The 18109-nt window shown below is 38.6% G+C and overlaps 1 protein-coding gene across 20 annotated transcripts in view; it reads left to right on the top strand.

Moving 5' to 3' along the window:
• FGGY (FGGY carbohydrate kinase domain containing) overlaps positions 1–18109 on the top strand; it is a 325624-nt gene that overhangs the window by 192715 nt on the left and 114800 nt on the right. For 19 of the 20 annotated variants that reach the window (XR_008824735.1, XM_056356585.1, XM_056356584.1 and 16 more), the window contains 3 exons: positions 1185–1296; positions 3106–3257; positions 15002–15090. Coding sequence is in view for 18 of the 20 variants with exons in the window: in XM_056356585.1 (XP_056212560.1) it covers positions 1185–1296; positions 3106–3257; positions 15002–15090 (353 nt within the window). In the remaining 2 variants the exon portion in view is untranslated. The remainder of the gene's footprint in view (positions 1–1184; positions 1297–3105; positions 3258–15001; positions 15091–18109) is intronic. The other variant, XM_056356592.1, reaches the window with a different exon arrangement.

Raw genomic sequence — 18109 nt, 5'->3', positions numbered from 1 at the left:
GCTCTGTGTTCTAAGGTTGGCTTTTTAAATATTAATGATGTGCTTGGTAATTTGCAGATGGACAGTTCACCCATTCTCTTGTTATTGATCAGCCTTTTCAAACATTAATGAGCTCGGCTCTGCAGAAATTCCCTGAGATGAAGGAGATGAGGTGAGGGGGAAGGAAGGAAAAGCAGGAGTGACAGGACTGATAGGGAAGAACAGTTTGATGATAAATCACTGCAAGTCTTTTATTCTACTTGTGTGATTTTTCTCTTTGTGGTTTGCTTTGTTCTTGCTCTGGACCTCTTTAAATACAATCTCTTATATGTAAGCCATAAAATATGGTCTTTGAAACTATAGCTTTGCAGAGCCAGTAAGAGACTGGCACTGTAGCAAATCTAGTAAAAGTCTTTCGTTATAGTACTAATTAAAATAATGATATTTTTATTGTTGCTGAGAAGTGGCATTTTATTACTGCACTACATTTTAGGTGTCTTGCATCCTCACTTGGCACTTAATCCGTGTGGGTGTTGTGGGTTATTTTTCCAGTGCTGCTGGAAGCCATGGAGTTCAGACCTTTTGGGGCAGTGATTTTTTATTTTTTTTGAAAATCTTCCAAAAAGTATGCTATCCAAAACTGGTAGCAGAGCTTTTGAAAATGTATGCATTGCAGAGGCATTATCACTGCTACAGGTTTTGACCAACTTTATTTTTGGGACCCTTCACTATTGCAAGACAAAAAGCTATGGCACAATTATTACCAAAGCAGTTCTAGAAGGTCGTTGCTTTTACAGGTGGGAACCGAGTGAAGTAACTGTAAACACTTGGCCCTAATCCTATGTCCATGTTTCACATACAGCTCAGCTCCAGGTTTTTAAAAAAGAGAGAAAATGACCATTGCTAGTTTTCTGCTTCCTTGATTTTCTGGTATTTTTGTGCTTCCTGCTTTTATCCAAGCCTGTGACTAGTAAGATTAAAAAGCTATTAAAGATTTTTCCATGGACCTTTGAATTCAGTTTTGAAAACCGAAGCATTTTTTGTAATTTGATGTCTTTTTTATTAGAGGTGTTAAAGAACACTGAATCTCAAAATTCTGGAGTTCGAGCTTGCATTTCTAACTTGTAACTCGTTTTCTGTGCTGACTAGTTCACATGCATATATATGGATATATTTGTGTTCTTGTCTGTTTTGTGTATTTGCAGAAAGTGGTCCGTGGAGTAGATGCTAGCCAGATTCGAGGGGTTGGTTTTGATGCTACATGTTCCCTTGTTGTTGTGGATAAACAGTTCCAACCTTTGGCAGTCAACTGTGAAGGTAGGGCTCCAGCACAAAAATTGGTGTTACTGTGCACGTTGTGCCACTGATGTGAGTGAACTTCCAGTGTTATCCAAATGCTGAGTTATGGGGCTGGCTCTTGGAGGTGTAGATGACAGAGAATCTTTATTACAAGAGGACTTTTTTTCTGTTTTTACTTTTATAATTTTGCTGCAAAGTTAAATTTGAGATAAGAATTACTTGCTGTTTTGCCAAATGTTTGGCATCCTAAGATCAAATACATTCATCTTGGCTCAGAGAGCGCTTCTTAGAGAAATCTATGCTCATGTTTTCTTTCCTGTGTGTTTTCTCCTCCTTCAGACTTTACTAATCACAGCTTTTATAGTGCGTATAAATGCCCATGCACACTGGCTAAAGGAATGCTAAAAATGTTAGTGTTGCTATAGTCTTAACTGCTTGCTCTGTCGTGAAGCTGCAGGCAAGAGGTTCAGCTTGTGTGTTATATCACAGTAATGTTCCATCTTTGTCTGGGACTATGCTGAACAACAGAAACAGTCTGTGACCTTTTTCTAAACATTTTATTTTTCTTACTAGTTTTTGAGTAGATGATTCAGAAGACTCAAAAAGTCTGTGATGCGCTTTTTTGTTTCCAGTGAATCCCATTTAAGATTAGGTGTGTGCTAAATCAGTAGTTACAGAGCGATAATCACAATTCTGTGTAAGTTCCCTTTCTATTCTCAGACGTATTTGTCATCTTCTCCTATCCTTCTCAGAAAACCAGCTTTGCCCCCAAAATGTCCTTCACTAAATTTAGATGAGATTATTTATTTTTCAGTTTGAGAGTCTCTTACAGTCAGTTCAGTGCCTAATGATGTCTGGGGCTATTTTGGTCTATTGAGTCAAATTCAGTTCTCATTTTTTATTCTCTGATATCCCCAAGAACTTTTGAATTTATGCAGTGATGTTAAATAAAAAGACAAGGATGCGCTGAATACTGTAACACTCATATGGGTGTGCGATGGTGTGGTTTCAGGCAGTCTCATAGTTCTAAGTTGTATTTCAACTGATGTTAGAAATACTGGTGTGCCTCATACTTCTGCCTTGTCTCGGAGTGTATTTTCAAGATTATGCATGAGTGGCTGTGTCGTGAAGTTCAGCAAGAGAGGAATCGGAAGTATCATCTGGATTTCTGTTCTACCTGTCTAGCAGGTCCTCTGTGGGTTAATTTTGATAAAACATTCTTTGCTTCTTGTTTTCAAGTGTTATGCAGACTTGCCAAATGCTCTCTCCTTCCACATCCAGAATAAAAGCATTTCGGCAAGTTACCCCCTGAAACTGTATTTCTGAATTTCTGAAAGGAGTTAGGGTAGTTCTTCTCAGAACAGAACAGGAAGAAGAATCCCTGTAACTGTCTTAACTAGCTGACAGCTGAGTTAATTTCAGTTTATAACGTAACTGCTCATATTTTGTCACATTTTTAGTTCATAGTCACCAAAATGCTTCTTTTTATTTTTAACTAAATATGTGGTACTTTGTCGAGAAGTTTGGGTTCTTTGCATGAAGTACAGTCTGTAAGAGCATCATTTCAAAGTTCTTGGATGCTCACAGGCCTGACTGGTTTCAGTCAGCATTCTCAATGCTCAGCATGTCTAAAAGTTGGTTCAGAGGGCTAGAATTTTATCTTTCGATATCTACTGTGAATTATTAACACAAATAGAATTTAAGTTTTCTATGTAGAATTGAAAGTGTGAAGTGGCTTAGAGTCTAGTAACTTACAGTACTGAGGTGGGGTTAAACCAGACCTAAAATAACATCTTTTTTTCTTTTCTTTTCTTCTTCTTTCCCAAGGACAAAACTATAGGAATGTTATTATGTGGATGGACCATCGTGCAGTCAGTCAAGTTGAGTGCATCAATGCAACGCAACACAGGGTTTTGAGCTATGTAGGGGGGGTGATGTCTGTGGAAATGCAGCCACCTAAATTGCTGTGGATAAAGGAAGTGAGTACACCTAAGACTGTGGCGTGTTTTTACTAGTGAGTAATGCCCTTTGTTAATTTCTGCAAACAAAATTTCTAAAACAAAAGTCTTCAGCTCAAAGGTGTGCAAAGTAAGGCCAGCCTTAAGCTGTAATTAAAATGTTTTGAGGTTCTTTTTTTCCTCTCAGTTGTTTAGAAATATCTTTGATTTTATTGAAATCTAGTGTTTCCTGATGGAAACATTTAATATGCCTTTCTTACCTAATTTTAAGGTTTTGTGTGTGTGCATATATATACACACACACACACACACACACACACACAGATTTAGCTGCAGGTAGCGAATAGGTCTACAAAGCATCCTAGGATTTAGTTATGGAGGAGTGTTTCCTGCTCCAACTACTGTAGCTGGGGATGCTTACAGAGGTGTGGGTGCTACTTCTGGGGCAATTTGAAAAAGGCACCATCTCACCATGGGCTGTCCTGGCCAGAGGTACTGCCTGCGAGGTATTGCATCCAACAGTGAGGGGTTGTGTGATGTCTTTGGCTGCAGGTAGAGAAACTGTTCAGTTAGAGCTTCAATTTAGTTCTGTCCCACCTGTAGGAAATAGACCACTGTAGAGGGAAGGTGCTTTGTTCGTAATGAACTCTACCTCTGTCTCTTGCATTTAAATTCTGTGTGTTACAGAATGATGTATGGCCTTTTAATAATAACTGTCAGATAAAAGGAGAAATGTTTGCCACTTGAATTTTTTATGACCTCTTGCAGTCTGGCTTTTACATTTGGTCTCAATGATGCTTGCTGTCATTTTAACAAAGCACAAATGTAAATTACTTGCTGCCAGTTTCAAGCAGCCAAAGTCTACTGTCCTTACAAACAGGAACCATGATACAGTAACAAGGTGCAGATTGGGGAAGGTCAAAGGAATTAACTGGTAGAAGCAGGTACTGACAGATTAACGATAATAGAGAATAGTTCTTTGTAGCTGCTATACTGAAAAACAAATATCCATCTACTAGTTCTTTCCATCTCGAGCTATGAGTATCATATGTCAGTCATTTTATAAATAATAAAATTAGGCTTTAAAAACCTTAAGTGAATCCATTGTGTTTAAAACATTTTTATATTGCAAGGTCTGGAATATCAGTACCTGACTGATCAGGAAAGCCCAGACTATGGGGCTTCTAAGTGTGGTCCCGAGAGATGTAATTCTGTGCTATGGTCCCAAAGCCCTGTGACATAATTGATGTAGTATAAAGGGGGTGGCCAGCATTGCAGGACTTGTTCCCTCCATGAGCAAATGGGTAGGAAATAGAATTCACCTTACCCTAACTGCCAAACAGTAGCAGAAGGGCATTATAGAACAGGGCTTGTTCATATGTCCCCTTTCAGCTCCTGACATACCAGCTAAGGAGATTATTATCCTTAAGAGAGGGCTTTTTTTACCTCGGGATCTGCTTGCTGAGCTGCTCACACAACAGTTCCTGCATCCTGTGTGGACTAGCAAAGACATACTGTTAAACTGCTTAAGCTTACCCTGTTTAACTCAGGCAACCTTAAGCAACATCTACAGTAGCACCTCAGCCAGCTCATGAGAATGCACAATAATATTTATTATGGAGGTGACTGTAATCAGTTGAGATGTGGGCGTGTAGTGTTAAACTTCTTAGCTTTGGAGAAGTATGTGATTGAATCTTTGCTTACTGCTTCTATACACGTTGCAAAGTAGGATGAAAGGAATTGCATGAAGAGTGACAGCCAATCACAATAATGTGCCTGTGTATTGCATGACTTTTAGGGCTAGCACCAAAGGTTCGTGTTAGCCTGACAGCTGAAATTCAGCCTCATGTAATGCAGGTGTGCTCACTTTTTGCCAAGGACGACAAATTTTACAGTACCTTCGAATGTCAGGTTCTCCAAATGTGAGCTAAAACACCAGTTTGCACGTATGTTGTTATTCACTGGAGTGTCTTCAAGTGGTCTACAAATAATAAATACTTACGTCTCTTCAGTTTTTTTGATATTAATATTTTATATAGGAATAAAATACGACATGGGTATTAAAGGCATGGTCAGGAAAACTACTTATAAAATGGTTAACGTTTCCTTCATGTGTTCTAAGTTGTATGATCTTTCTTTTCTGTGTTTAGTATATTTCTTTCCTGCTAATACTGCACAGTTCCCAGAGGTGTGGCAGAGTGAGATTTTGATCTAGTTTATATACCACAAGGAAAAAATACTCTATTCTGATTGCAGGATTATTTCGTAAGCTAGTGGTAATGCACAAACTGGTAAAAAGGAAGTTTGATTTTCACATCCATTGGGAGAGTCACAAGATTAGCAAGTAGAAAGAAACTTTTCGGTTTTATTGTATGCTTGTTAACTGAGACTATCTGAAGGCTTTGCGGAGTTTAAACTGCTATTCCCTTGTGCTTCTGTTTAATAATTGTGACAACTGGTATTCAGAAAATAACTGCACTTTACCTGGTTTGCGCAGACCACATGTTAAATCAGTTGGCTAGGTGGGAACTTCATGGGCATAAAATTAGACTCTGTAAAAACGTGGCCCTTGCTGAGGAGAGGGCCAAAATGGAATTGTTGTGAGCTTGGAATGTTAGGGCTGAGATGTGTTGGCAGAACTGCCTGGGGGAGTTTTACATAGTGGCTGCCCGCACTGTGTGCCTGGCTGTCTGTGATTGCGGCCTTCAGCCTCTCCAGCTTCCCTGACTACTAAATGTCACCAAATCTGCTACCAGCAAGGTTTCTTTAAAGTATTGTAGATCTGAGAAGTTCATTTATCTTTACTAAATCCTCACCTCTGCTTATGTTTTCTATATCATAGCTGAAATAACCTTTCCTACCGAGGTACTGCTTGCTCCAGTGAGCACTGCAGTCTCAGGAGCTGCTTTAAAATAAGATCCCTCTCAAAGCATCCCAAAAATCTGTTGCTATATTGTAAAATGCTCTCCCAGAATTTTCTGCCAACCTCTGCAAATATGTACGGTTGGTTCAAGTTTTTTCTGAAAGCACTCCCAGTATTTCCAGAACTATTTCCAGCCATCTGACTGCAAGTGGTGCAGCCTGCTGCTTGATGCAAGAACCATAATGGGTCAGACCAGAAATCTGCTTGCCTCATTTTTTTTGTCTGATTGGTAGTGAGTGTTTTGCTCCATGAACTTAGCTAATCTTTTTCTGAACTCACATGGCACGTTTTGCACCCACTGTGTCCTGTGGTAATGAGTTTCACTGTTTAACTGTACTTTGTGTGAAGTTACCTTTTTTTCTGAAACATGCTCCTAAAATTTCATTAGCCTTTTAGTCCTTGAAACGTATGAGACGGTGAACCTTGTCATTCCCCAGTCAACATCTCCATGCCATGGACCATAGGGATGGGGTTTTTTTTCCCTTTCCTTCCTTATTCCTTTCTTACTACTCCTCCCTAATGTTGTCATATCCCTGACAGAATGCCAGGAAGGGGAAGCAATGGATTGGGCACATTCTTCTATGACCAACCATAATCAAAACTGGCCGAACTGAGGTGTATCCAGAAGGTGCTTTGGGCCTGTGCCCCTGTGGTAGGCGTGATGTTTCTGACAAGTTTTTGATCAGAAAGCTTGACATGGCTAGAATATGTACAATACATGGATGTTTATAAACAAAACAAAAAGCACAGCTGTACACTTTGTACAGTCATGCTCCAGGTCAGTGGGTACACCCTAATATATGAAGATTCACTGTTGACTTTCACCTTGAATTCCCTGGAACTTTTTTGAACTCCCCAGGAATTTAATGTTTCTGCTATTAAATGTTTTTGCTATTTTCTCCCTGTACATCTGTGCCTGGGATCGGAGCTGTGCACGTTCCATATCTGCTTGCGCTGGTCTAGGCTTTGCAGAGTGGGTGCAGTGGGGAAAATAACTGCTTTATACCTGAAGTTATGATAAAGTATCCTGGTACTTTTTATAGTGTAATATAAATATAAAAATAATAGTTAAGAATAATTTATAAATCCATTGAAGTAACTAGCAGGGGTAACTTTTGTGTCATTGGGAAAATGTTTGATACTTTTCTTTTAATCAAACTTTATGTATTTGTAACAATAAACAGCATGTAATTGGAAGAACATTTAAGTTAGTCCTAATGAAATATGTTCCTTCCAGTGGATCCTCAGTTCTTCAGAACTCTTTAACATTGTTTTCTTGAGCTTCAAAGTTTATTTAGGCTGGCATAAATGTAAATGTTTCTTTTTTAGTTTATTGCCTAACTGGTAAATATTCAAGACTTCCCTTGACTTTTCCATGTTCCATATTTCATGGATTCAGTCATATGAAACTGCAGTCTTGCTAATAAAAAAGAAGTTGCAGAAATGTGACTGTAAATTAAATTATTTTGTTAAGAGTCGTTTAGGAGACTAGCGATTGAGTAGACTAACTAGATGCACTTTTGGAATGAAGTTATTTAAGGTATTGATACTTAGTGAACATTTGGACTGTTGTTATACCTGTAGATTAATTGCATGTACGTTGTCATCAAAGCCTCCCCCTCCCTTTCCATGATGCTAACCTGACTATGGAAGGCCACATTAAGAGATCCTATCTTCTCACTTTTGCCCTGGGCTCTCCTAGCTGTAGTATCTGAAAACTTGACCTCTGTGAGGAAGGGTCTGATGTAGGTCAGTTCAGCAGTATTGCTAAGTTTCGAGTGATTAGGCTGTCTCTCAGAGAAAGGAATTGAATTTCTGCTAAATAATATGACTTTGCAAATTTACTCTGAATTGGTTAGAAGTAATGAAGAGGGAGGAGAAGGGGAGAGGGCTAAGGTGACTTCAGTGTGCTTTTCCATTTACATCATCCTGTTACTAGAATTGAAGGTGACCTCACTGCGAGGAATGAGCTGACATAGTTGTATGAGAAGTAGATGCTGGTCCTTATCGGCTTTCTTGTTACACTTGTGTTTATTTGCAGAGGGATGCTGCAGCTTTAATTGAAGTCCCAAGTTACTTTCAGCTGCTTCTTTTTAACTTTTATATAATGCTTTCTCTTTAATATTTCATCTCCTTAACATTCCCACTGTACACAAAATAAGGATTTACCTAGTGACTGGAGGCTTCAGGGTTATTCTGTTCTTTCAGCTCTTCATCTCTATTCCATTTTAGCTTTGAAGTAAGAAACTAAAGTATGAAGGCCATAATAGGCCTTCTGAGGTCTTGTTTGAATTGTATTGGCTTAGATTCAGTTTGGTTTGATTGCTGCTGAATCATTTTACCCTCTGGCACCTGGTAGTTAGCCTATGTGAAATTAATTGGGTGGTCTTGATGTTTGTGGTTGCAGATAGGTGTTCATATGAGAAAGCCATCACTGCAAGTGGAGTTTGCATGTTGGGGACAGCTGTTTGCAGTAAATGTTCAACCAAATACCGCTACTGCAGAGCCTATGGGGCAGTCTGGTTAAAGTGTGCGCATCTGTGGTCCACTTATGAGGAACATTGTATTTCTTTGCCCACGTGGACCATGTGATGATAAAAGAGAAGTCCAGTGTTAACTCTGTAATATGAAGCAATATGAATATATGAATTTTCTTTAAAATTTCTTTTAAAAGGTGATTTCTGTGAATACCATCACGTTTGACTTTTGAGTGTGGTCAGCTCAATTAAGACCGTTGACTGTAGATGAAGTTGAAATAAAGAATCATTATCCTTTCACAATTATTTAGCAACTAGGTGAAAGATAATTCTGACCAAGTCTTCCTAAAGTCAGTAAGATAAGTTCAAATGTAAACTTCATTGAAAAGGAAAGTAATCTCAGGTTATTGGGTCTTTCTCTTGTTGCTATTTCTTTAGATTTCTTCGTTATTTGGAATTATCTTGCAGAACATTAATGCAATAGTTCTTTACTTCTGTAGTTGTGGGTATATTTTTTGCAGCTTTGCTGAGCAGGTTGTGCTGTTTTGTTGACTTTGGCTAAAGAAATTGGATGTTCACTGCCTGAATGAGTGTGTAGATAGTTCTGGTATATCTGGCATGCATATGAACTGAAAATGTAGGTACATACTCCTTCACTTGGAAAATATCTTGCTACAGATGTTTGTCAGTACAAAATGACTGTATGGATGTCTATGGTATGGCAAACCAACATGACAGCAGTGAGAGCTTAGCTTAAACAGAGCAATGTAAAAACTGCAGTGAAGGTTTGTCCAGCTCTAGAATTAGTCTGTTAGCATTTTTCTTCCCAGAGGTAGCAGAGGGGAAAGTCTTGTTTACTAATTTTTGGCTGGAAGTTTTACTGTAGCTTGTGCCAAAACAAAAGGATGCTTGTTATGTTTTCCTTATACTAATGACATTACAAGTCAGCTATTTCTAAAAAATACTAGTCCCATTAAATCAGAGATGCTGTAGCTTATTCTAAATGGGTGGGGGATACTGGACTGGGAGTAGGTATTTGCTTAGTAACTGTCTCCAAATGAAATCCAGTCTATCTATACCGTGCTTTCACAACCCTGTTCTTAACATGGTGTATAAGAGCAAAGAAGAGACTCCCTATAGCAAACAAATCACTTCACAGAGTAACTGGCTAGCACATCATTCCTCTGCAATTAATAACTAAAATCAATAGATTTTGAGTAATCTTTATTTTTCTTTCTGGCACAGTGGTCAGTGATCTCTCTGTATGTCAGTTCACATCTTCAGTTACAACTGCCATTTTATGCATCATTGCTCTTCTTTCTATATACTTGTGACTTGAAGCCACCAGTGGGATAACTTACAGAAACAATTCAAACATCTTTCCGTGGCTATAGAGGGAAGAAGAATAGTGGATGTATTGGCATGAGCTTGGCAGCAGCTTCTTTGTTGATGCATGTCTTCTCTATTGCTTGCTGCCTTTGCAGCTGACTTTTTGTTTTGTTGAATGTGACTGAATATTTTTAAATTAAATAATAAATTCCATATTAAGTGAGAATGAGTCCAGGCTACTGAGTTTGGAACTGAACTCTTGATTAGAATTGTTTATAAATGCTTTAACAGCTCTGTTTCAAAATTCTTACGTAGTACAGACATGTATGCCTAAGTTGTACTTTGGACTGTTGAGCTTGGCTTTTAGTTGCAGTTGCTAATCAAGCAGAAGTACCATTTAAAAAAAGGGTTAACAACTGGGAGATATGAAGCACCTACACCTCTAAGTATGTCCTACTTTGTCTCTCAGCTGCATCTCTCCATTGCAGTGTGCTGAGGCTTACAACATGCATGTAGACTGTCCTTCTTGCCTTGTTACAAGTCTTCTGCCGACCCAGCCATTGATGTGCTTGGTCTGTCCCTCTGTAGCCGTTTCTGATGGACTCTGGGCTCTGATGCTTGCCTGACTTGTGGTGCTACGCTCAGGGTGCCTCAGGGATTTGAAAATACCTGCATCTGTCTAAGACAGTGTCTTGGTGGTAGAGACTGCAGCAAGGCAGTTTTCTCCACCTTCAGCGTAGACTTACTCTAAGAGGTTACTTTCCAAGCCCCTCTCTCCCCCCTGCCCCAGTTCTAGCCTTAAGATGAATCTGACAATTCAGTTAGTTATTTTTTTTAACCAGTTAGTGTGCAACTGGTAGTTGCAAAATTGATCAGTTTGCAGCCTTGGCACTGGCAAGGATAGAGTTTTTGCTCAGACCCTATCTTGGGTATCTCCGAATAGCTCTGTTTGCATGGCTTGGCGTCTGATCTGAGGTGTGGGAGATCCAAATTCGAAGTCCTTGCCTTCTCTGAATTGGGACAGGGCATGGGACATCCTCATGAGCATGTGCATTAAGTCTTCAGTTGTTCTCTTCCTTTCGCACAATGTATATTTGTTTTCTGTAATTTAGAAAAAGAGAGTGATACACTACTATTACAGTTTGCCTGGGAGATTGAGATTCAAATTCGGGGTTGAATTGGGAAAAGCGGACAGTTCTTCGGTGAATGAGCATCTTTTCTGATTTTCAAGTGACTACTTTTTGATTTTGACCTGATGTAGAACTTGAATGCTCACACCAGCTTTCTTTTTTACACTAAATGGTAAAAGACTTTTCTGCTTCCATCTGTCCCTCCTGGTTTTAATCTAGATTTCTAACACACCGGTTTGGGATGATTTTTGAATTTGTGGGTTTTGGCTGGTAAGTAGCCATGAAATTCAGACTGATATCCTGTGCTAAATCAGATGTCTTGCTTCTAGCCCATATTTAGTTAATCCTGTGGGCAACAGGGATCTGATACAAAGGCTGTCTATAATGGCATTTAAGATAATCTGATTCATATTTAATCTGTACTAGCAATGACAAAAGTCAGGACATCTTTGGTGTTCATATACACATTTTATTTCTGCTGGAAGAAAAGTTTTCGCAAACATTAGATGTCTGAAGATCACTTTATCTTATAGGAAGGTTATATATTCGGTATATAACCGAGTCTCCAAAAAATTGTATTGGATGCTGGAGCTCACGTGAAATTCCGCCTGTGTGGGTGTTTTAACACAATACAAAACTGTGCAGTGTGGCTTCGTGATAAACTTTTGACTTGACAGGGAATAAATGGCCAATGGAGGCCTTTCATGTGCTCTGTTTCAGTTCCCTGATCCCTCCTCTAGACTTTCTTGTCTAGGAAGATTAAAAGACATTGTACATTATAATTCTTAAACTCTTTGCCCCCAAGTATTTGGGATTATCTGTAAGCATCTCAAAAAAATTATTGTTGGAGGCATAGTTGTTAAAAAACCCCAAAACAATCAGAGAGAGAGCTAAAGAAAGGGGACTCCATAAGTACCCCTGGAAAATAGAAAGATTGAGTTAGCTTCTTTACAAGTGAGTTTGGAGGGTGAGTTGCAGGATATGAATACAGCATTGGGAACATTCCCAGATCTTTTCCACAGTCCTTTTAATGTGGTCACAGATTCCTGACTGCGAGTGAAAATAAATTAGAATTAACTTCAGTGAGTGTCGAAAACATGGAGACTTTTAAATTTGTTTGGAAAAAAGCATCAGGGCATGCTATGATTTTTTTTTTTGTCTGTACTAATTAGTGATGACACAGCATCAAGATGGCAGAGAATGAATCATTTGGATGTTCATGAAACAACATATTTTAGTGTCACTAACATGTGGCTTTTGGGAATTCTCGAAGTAATAGAAGAAGGATCCAAGGAGTATCTTAGATGAAACAATTTGTTTGACGAGGACAGTTATTCTTAATCCGATTTCTGTCCAGTAGCCAAACTACTCCTGTTGCTTCTTGAAGACTATCAGGTATGCTAACAATACACAATGGCTTTTATTATCGAAACAATCGGGCTGAAGGACCTTTGTACTACACTGTGGAGCACCTTTGGATTCACATACAAAGTTAAATTTGATGTCAGTAGCAGCCACATATGTCTAGGAGGTAAGCTAAACCCGACTGATCAGGGACAGGCATCCAAAGGTTGTGCATTTTATATTAAAAAGTTGTAATCAGAGCATTTCTTTTTTTGAACTTACTGGAAACCTGGTAAGTTTTAGAAGCTTTGAAGAACTAAACTCAAAGAAGATAGATTCTTTGCATGATCCAAAACTAAACAAAATTTTGGTTTTTTTGTACTTACCTAAATGACCTTCGTTTCCAGAATTGATAGATTCCATTTTAGTAACTTTCTGGACTTGTAAGATTTCGGTTTGATATCACATAGTATCAGAATTAAGTTATAGAGCCAAGTAGTATTTCTTAAAATGGAACTATCTTTTATTTGAATTCAGCATGTACATGCTTGATACTGCATGTAATTAATTTTTGCTGGAGAAAACTGATGGCAGCTTTTCAAATGCAGATAATTTAAACTGTCAATAATTAACAAGACAATTTCAGAATAATTTGGGGGGGAAAAAAGTTTTGAAAAGAAGAACCTAATAACAAAGCCTAGAACCTTTGCTAAAATACTTTGACCTTCTGTTCAGCTGTGTGCCACAGGTTCTTCCAGGGTTTTTGGGGGAAGGATTTGAGTTGCTGTTGACAAAGCTTGTGCGGTTGAGACTCTCTTAGTGTTTAATACTTTTATTTCTCTAAAAAGTCTTTTGCTTCTGGAATCCTGTACAAGAGTCTTGGCCTGAACTTACGAAACATAGATGAAAAAGATGGGACCTGAAAGCCAGAAGACAAGAAGGCAAATAAATCACCCCTCAAATTTCTTGTGTAGAGATGAGGACCCACATAGTTTCCCATTTCATGCTCTTCTGAAGTATCTCTCCAGCTTTGCCTTAGCCTGCTAGGTGCAACTATTGACCTGACTTGTGTTCTTACTTGAAGGTGTGCCGTCTAGCAGGGCTCCGTGCCCGAATGACCCCAGCTAGGATTTGCATTTCTAGTACACCAGCTGCTCTTAAGTGAGAAAATGTCACGTTTCGATTATTTAAAAAGCTGGTGGAGTTTTTGAAGCAGTCTTACTTTCCTGTGGAAGTCTGATTTGTGAACCTTGTGGTTAGCAGGACTGACTTTCGCTTGCTTTTGATATTCTTCAGTTATTTTAATGTGCTGTGGCCAGAGGTGGCCATTCGATGGTATTGTATTGCAGGACAGCAATGCCCACTCTTAATGTCACGCTGGAATAAAATGTTACTCTTGGGGAAACTTTCTTCCCACTCATCATTGGCTGATACCTGTGGCAAGTGTGGAGACTGTTTTTGTAGAAAAGTTTTAAGAATTTTAAAGGTTTTTAATTAAAATTTTAAAAATCTTAAAAGATTTTAAGAATATGCATTGCTATCATAAGCTGAAATCAGACTGAACTTTGGAGATAGACAAAGAATAGAGCCTTGCCCAGCTGGTATGACCGACCTCTTCTGATAGACTTCTTGCTTTCTACACCACTAAGCTCTCTGCAGAGTATAGTGTCGGAAACTCTCTGTAAATTAGCAGTTTGGAAATGTCACATGGCTATCAGAGGCATGCAGGTATCCCACTCTTAACTGGAGGGGGTTGTCCTGTAGCTGTCTTCAGTTGTTCCCTCAGCTGAAGAAACAATGTTGAACCTCTTTTCAAATAGCATTCATACTACTTGGTGTGTTGTTAACGAATTTCAAGGAAATTTTGCAGAGGGGCAGAGTTAGCAAAGATAAACTTCTGTTAGTTGTTTGTGTGAATTCATGTGCCTGCTGTGATAGCAACTGTAGGGTTGGAGTGAGGATTTAAAGCTGATTGTTACTGGTTAATCAGGCAGTTGACAGTTCCCGAATGTACTAGTTGTGGAAGAAAGCTTCACTGAAAGCTTACAGGTTCTTATACACTTCAATCATATTTCAGTTATTTTGAAATAAATTCGAAAGCTTACAGGTTCTTGTGCTCACAGAGCTGCTTGTTTTCTTCCTGTACTTATAACTCAAAAATAATAAATTTAAAATGGTTAATTTTAGAAAGCAGGGCATTCTTCAATCAAATTATTTTTGAGAGACTTGTCTATGACTTTGAGACTGCTCTGACATTGAGCAGCTGATGGGGAACTGAGAGAGCCTATGTTATCGATCCGAAACATGTGTCTCCATGAACTCATCATGGGAAACTCTTTTCTTGTGATCAGTCTGTGGTGGGGAAAAGGCTCTGTTCTTCAGGCAGTAAATCACTGTAAAGTGAGTAGAGCAGACTGGGTGATCGGAATATTGGGTTTGGAAAATTTGTCATGTTTACATAAATGCCAGGTTTTTGTAAATGCATTAAAATAAGGATGTGAGCATGCCTGGCCTCTAATATCTGCTTTTTTTTTTCTTTTTTTTTTTTTTTTTTTTTGTTAGAACTTGAAAGAATCGTGCTGGGAGAAGGCAGGCTATTTCTTTGATCTTCCTGATTTTTTATCTTGGAAAGCCACAGGTGTCACTGCAAGGTATGTTAATTATGATTTGGTCATCTTTGTCTGTTTACTTATGTATGCTTCTGCTTTAATTCACTTTGACTGGACATGCTGTTATGTACATCTGTCTGTAATTCAGCCTGCTCCAAAACATCTTGAGCCCATCTCCTGCTTCCATTGTGCATTCCTGAACACAGTTGTTCCTGTGAGCAGTGTAATTCACAGATAACACTATGTTGCTACAACTGTCAGTTAATTGGTCTTGTACTCCATTTTGGAACATAAATATGATTACCCGAGTTACTGTGAAATATGCTTCTAATAACTCTTTGAAATCTGTTTTTGTTGATGAATTTATTGACTTTTTTGAGAAATGAATGAAAACACTTCTTTGCCATGTGGGAGGGATCTGGTAAAATCTTGTTTAAAATACTCACTTCACTGTAAAACACGGCAGCTGTATTGCTCCTGAAAAGCGTCCTAGAATACTTGCTGAGCAAGTTTTGTTTTTTTAATAATGTAATATTAAAAATAATTTTAATTTTTAATATTATTAAATATTTTTATAATTTATAAATAATTATAAAATTTAAAGAAAATAATAAAACCCTTTGAGAGAACTCCTTTAAAATCCTGTTTAAAATGACCAGTGCAAGTGAAGCGCATTTGCAGATAAATAGGTCTTTGTGAAAAATGAGGTACAGTGTTATTTATTTAAAATAAAGTCTTATGGACCAATTAAATGGTCAGCTCGGTGCAGTACACAGTTATTTCCACAGCAATTTATGATGCTGAATGTGTTCAAACAGTAGTCTGAAATGAAAACTGGTCACAGAATAGTTTTAGTCTCTCTTGAAATGGAAGATACCTTCTCAGACACAGTTCTTTTTGAGTGCACTCTTTCTCCCCAGTTAGTCTCCATGATTGACAGCTATTGTTAAATATCTTGCATTATAAAGCAAGAAAGTGCTATGTTTGACTTAAAAAAATATTAAAAAAAGAATAATAAAAGTGAGTAGTTGTGCAAATACTTGCTAGATGACAATTGAAAGATTGTATCTCAAATCTTCCTTCCCTTGGACTTTCAGTCATATTCTGCTGTATGCTGTATAACTATGTAACAGAAGAATAACTCTCACCCCAAAGATCTTGCACTCTAAGCAGTCTTGCCACTTGACGCAGCTGTAACTTAAAGAGGATAAATCCCAGGCTCCCAGAGGATATGCCATGCAGCATCTCCATCTCGTGAAAGTACTGAAGACTTGGATTTAGAATTAGCACCCTTTGGTCAAAGGACTTGATGGAGAGTGGTGACTGCCTTTTTACCATAAGCAGTACAAGAGCGTAACATATCAAGTGCTCTTCAAATACAGGCACAGTCAGGTGTGGGAAAAGTAGCCACCTGTCCTGAAGAAAAACTTTTTGAGGTAGTTGGGGGATATGATGACCGAGAAAATAGGTACGACTGAGTAGTGGGTTACAGATTCTTGCATTTTGTCTACTAAAAGTACTGTTTAATAGGACAAGGGGACATTTTCATCTGCTCTTGCATGTGGTGGGAGTGTCTTCATTCCATGGTTTTATTCTTAATTCAAGTAAGAATAGTACTTCTGACTTGGCTAGGGACCCTGGTTGGAACTCAGTTCCAAACACAGTTTTAATTTGGCTTTGTGGCCAGGTGATGATTAATAGATGTGATAAATGTGTGAGCAAATCATGAAATGTTCACCTTGTGCTAATGGCAGAAGAAGCTAAAATACCATATGGTCCATGTGAGCTTGGAGTCAAATATTATTTGGAATTTATTTTTAAAGAATAAATAAGATTTAAAGAAAAAATAAAATTTGGAATTTAATTTTAAATAAAGTGAAGTAGTTTCAGAGAGAATGGTGACATATTTGAAAGAGAATTCTTCTCTTGCTAAAGCAGAGGTATCTCCAGCATTGATGAACAGAGTTCCCGCTCTTCCCAGAAGCTTCCCTGATCCATAGCAACATCTGCCTTTCCTGGTTTTAATAGTGGTGGCCATACAGTGTAAAAGAAATCCCTCTCTCTACCTTTCCCTCTCCCCATCTCTCTTAACCTCCAACCTAGTGGAGTTTGTGAGGGCAGATGGAAAAGAACAGCAATGCCTTCCTGCAGACTTAGAAATGTAACTGTTATTATGATTGATTCTTTAGCTGTTGGAAAGTGAATGATTGTATTGAAGCAGTAGAAGGGATGGATTGCTGCCAACAACTGATGCTGTGTTAGCGGGGGATCTAGATTCCTTTTTCTTGGTCCTGCAAATTCCCATCCGCTGTGGTTTTCACAAAACTTGTGCTAGAGTTACACCATGCCTGGTACTTGCTATTCCAACATAGTATTTGTCTGTCTGCTTGCTGCATGTACCTGTCAGTGGTTATAATTTCTGTGAAGCCTTTGGGAAAGGGCAGGTGTTTTTTGGGGTGTCGTTAGTGCCCAGCACTGTAGGACCCTAATTCCTCCTGGGAACTTCGATTGCAATAAATATTACTAATTACGAACCAATGGTTGTATTCTCTAGTGCTCATCTAACCTGTACAGTACAGTCTGAATTCTTGAGACTGAAATGTTCAACCTTGTCTGCAACTTTGTTTGCAACCAAAATATATGGCAGGAAGTTTAAAAGGAAGTTGGGAGGGGTTATATAGGAGCTTAGGGTACGATAACGGAGTTCCTGCCTACTGTCCCTCATGGATGCCTTAATTTAGGGAGCAGTGTTATGTGTGGGTGTGGGGACGGGGAAAGAAGGATGGGGTAAGAGTCATGCTGTGCACTAGGTGTAGCGGTGCTGTCAGCTGGTGTCAGGCGTCATGGCTTGCAGTGGATTTTGCGACTGTCTAAGCTCAGTGAAGCTCAGGTTTTGCTTTGGAAGTCTGTCTGAAAAGGGAGGGTGCGGGGTTAATGACAGCTCCTTGGGTTTGCCTGGCTTTGGCTTTGTGTTCTTAGCTGTAACTTTCTGGAGGTGAGGCAGAGAATATCTCTTAAAATAAAACAAACCAAAACAACAAAACTACAGAAAATTACACTT

This window comes from Falco biarmicus, chromosome 11 (assembly GCF_023638135.1).
Source record: "Falco biarmicus isolate bFalBia1 chromosome 11, bFalBia1.pri, whole genome shotgun sequence".
NCBI classification, from domain to species: Eukaryota; Metazoa; Chordata; class Aves; order Falconiformes; family Falconidae; genus Falco; species Falco biarmicus.
Note: the sequence above shows the minus strand (reverse complement) of the source record. Positions and strands in the feature narration are given on the sequence as shown.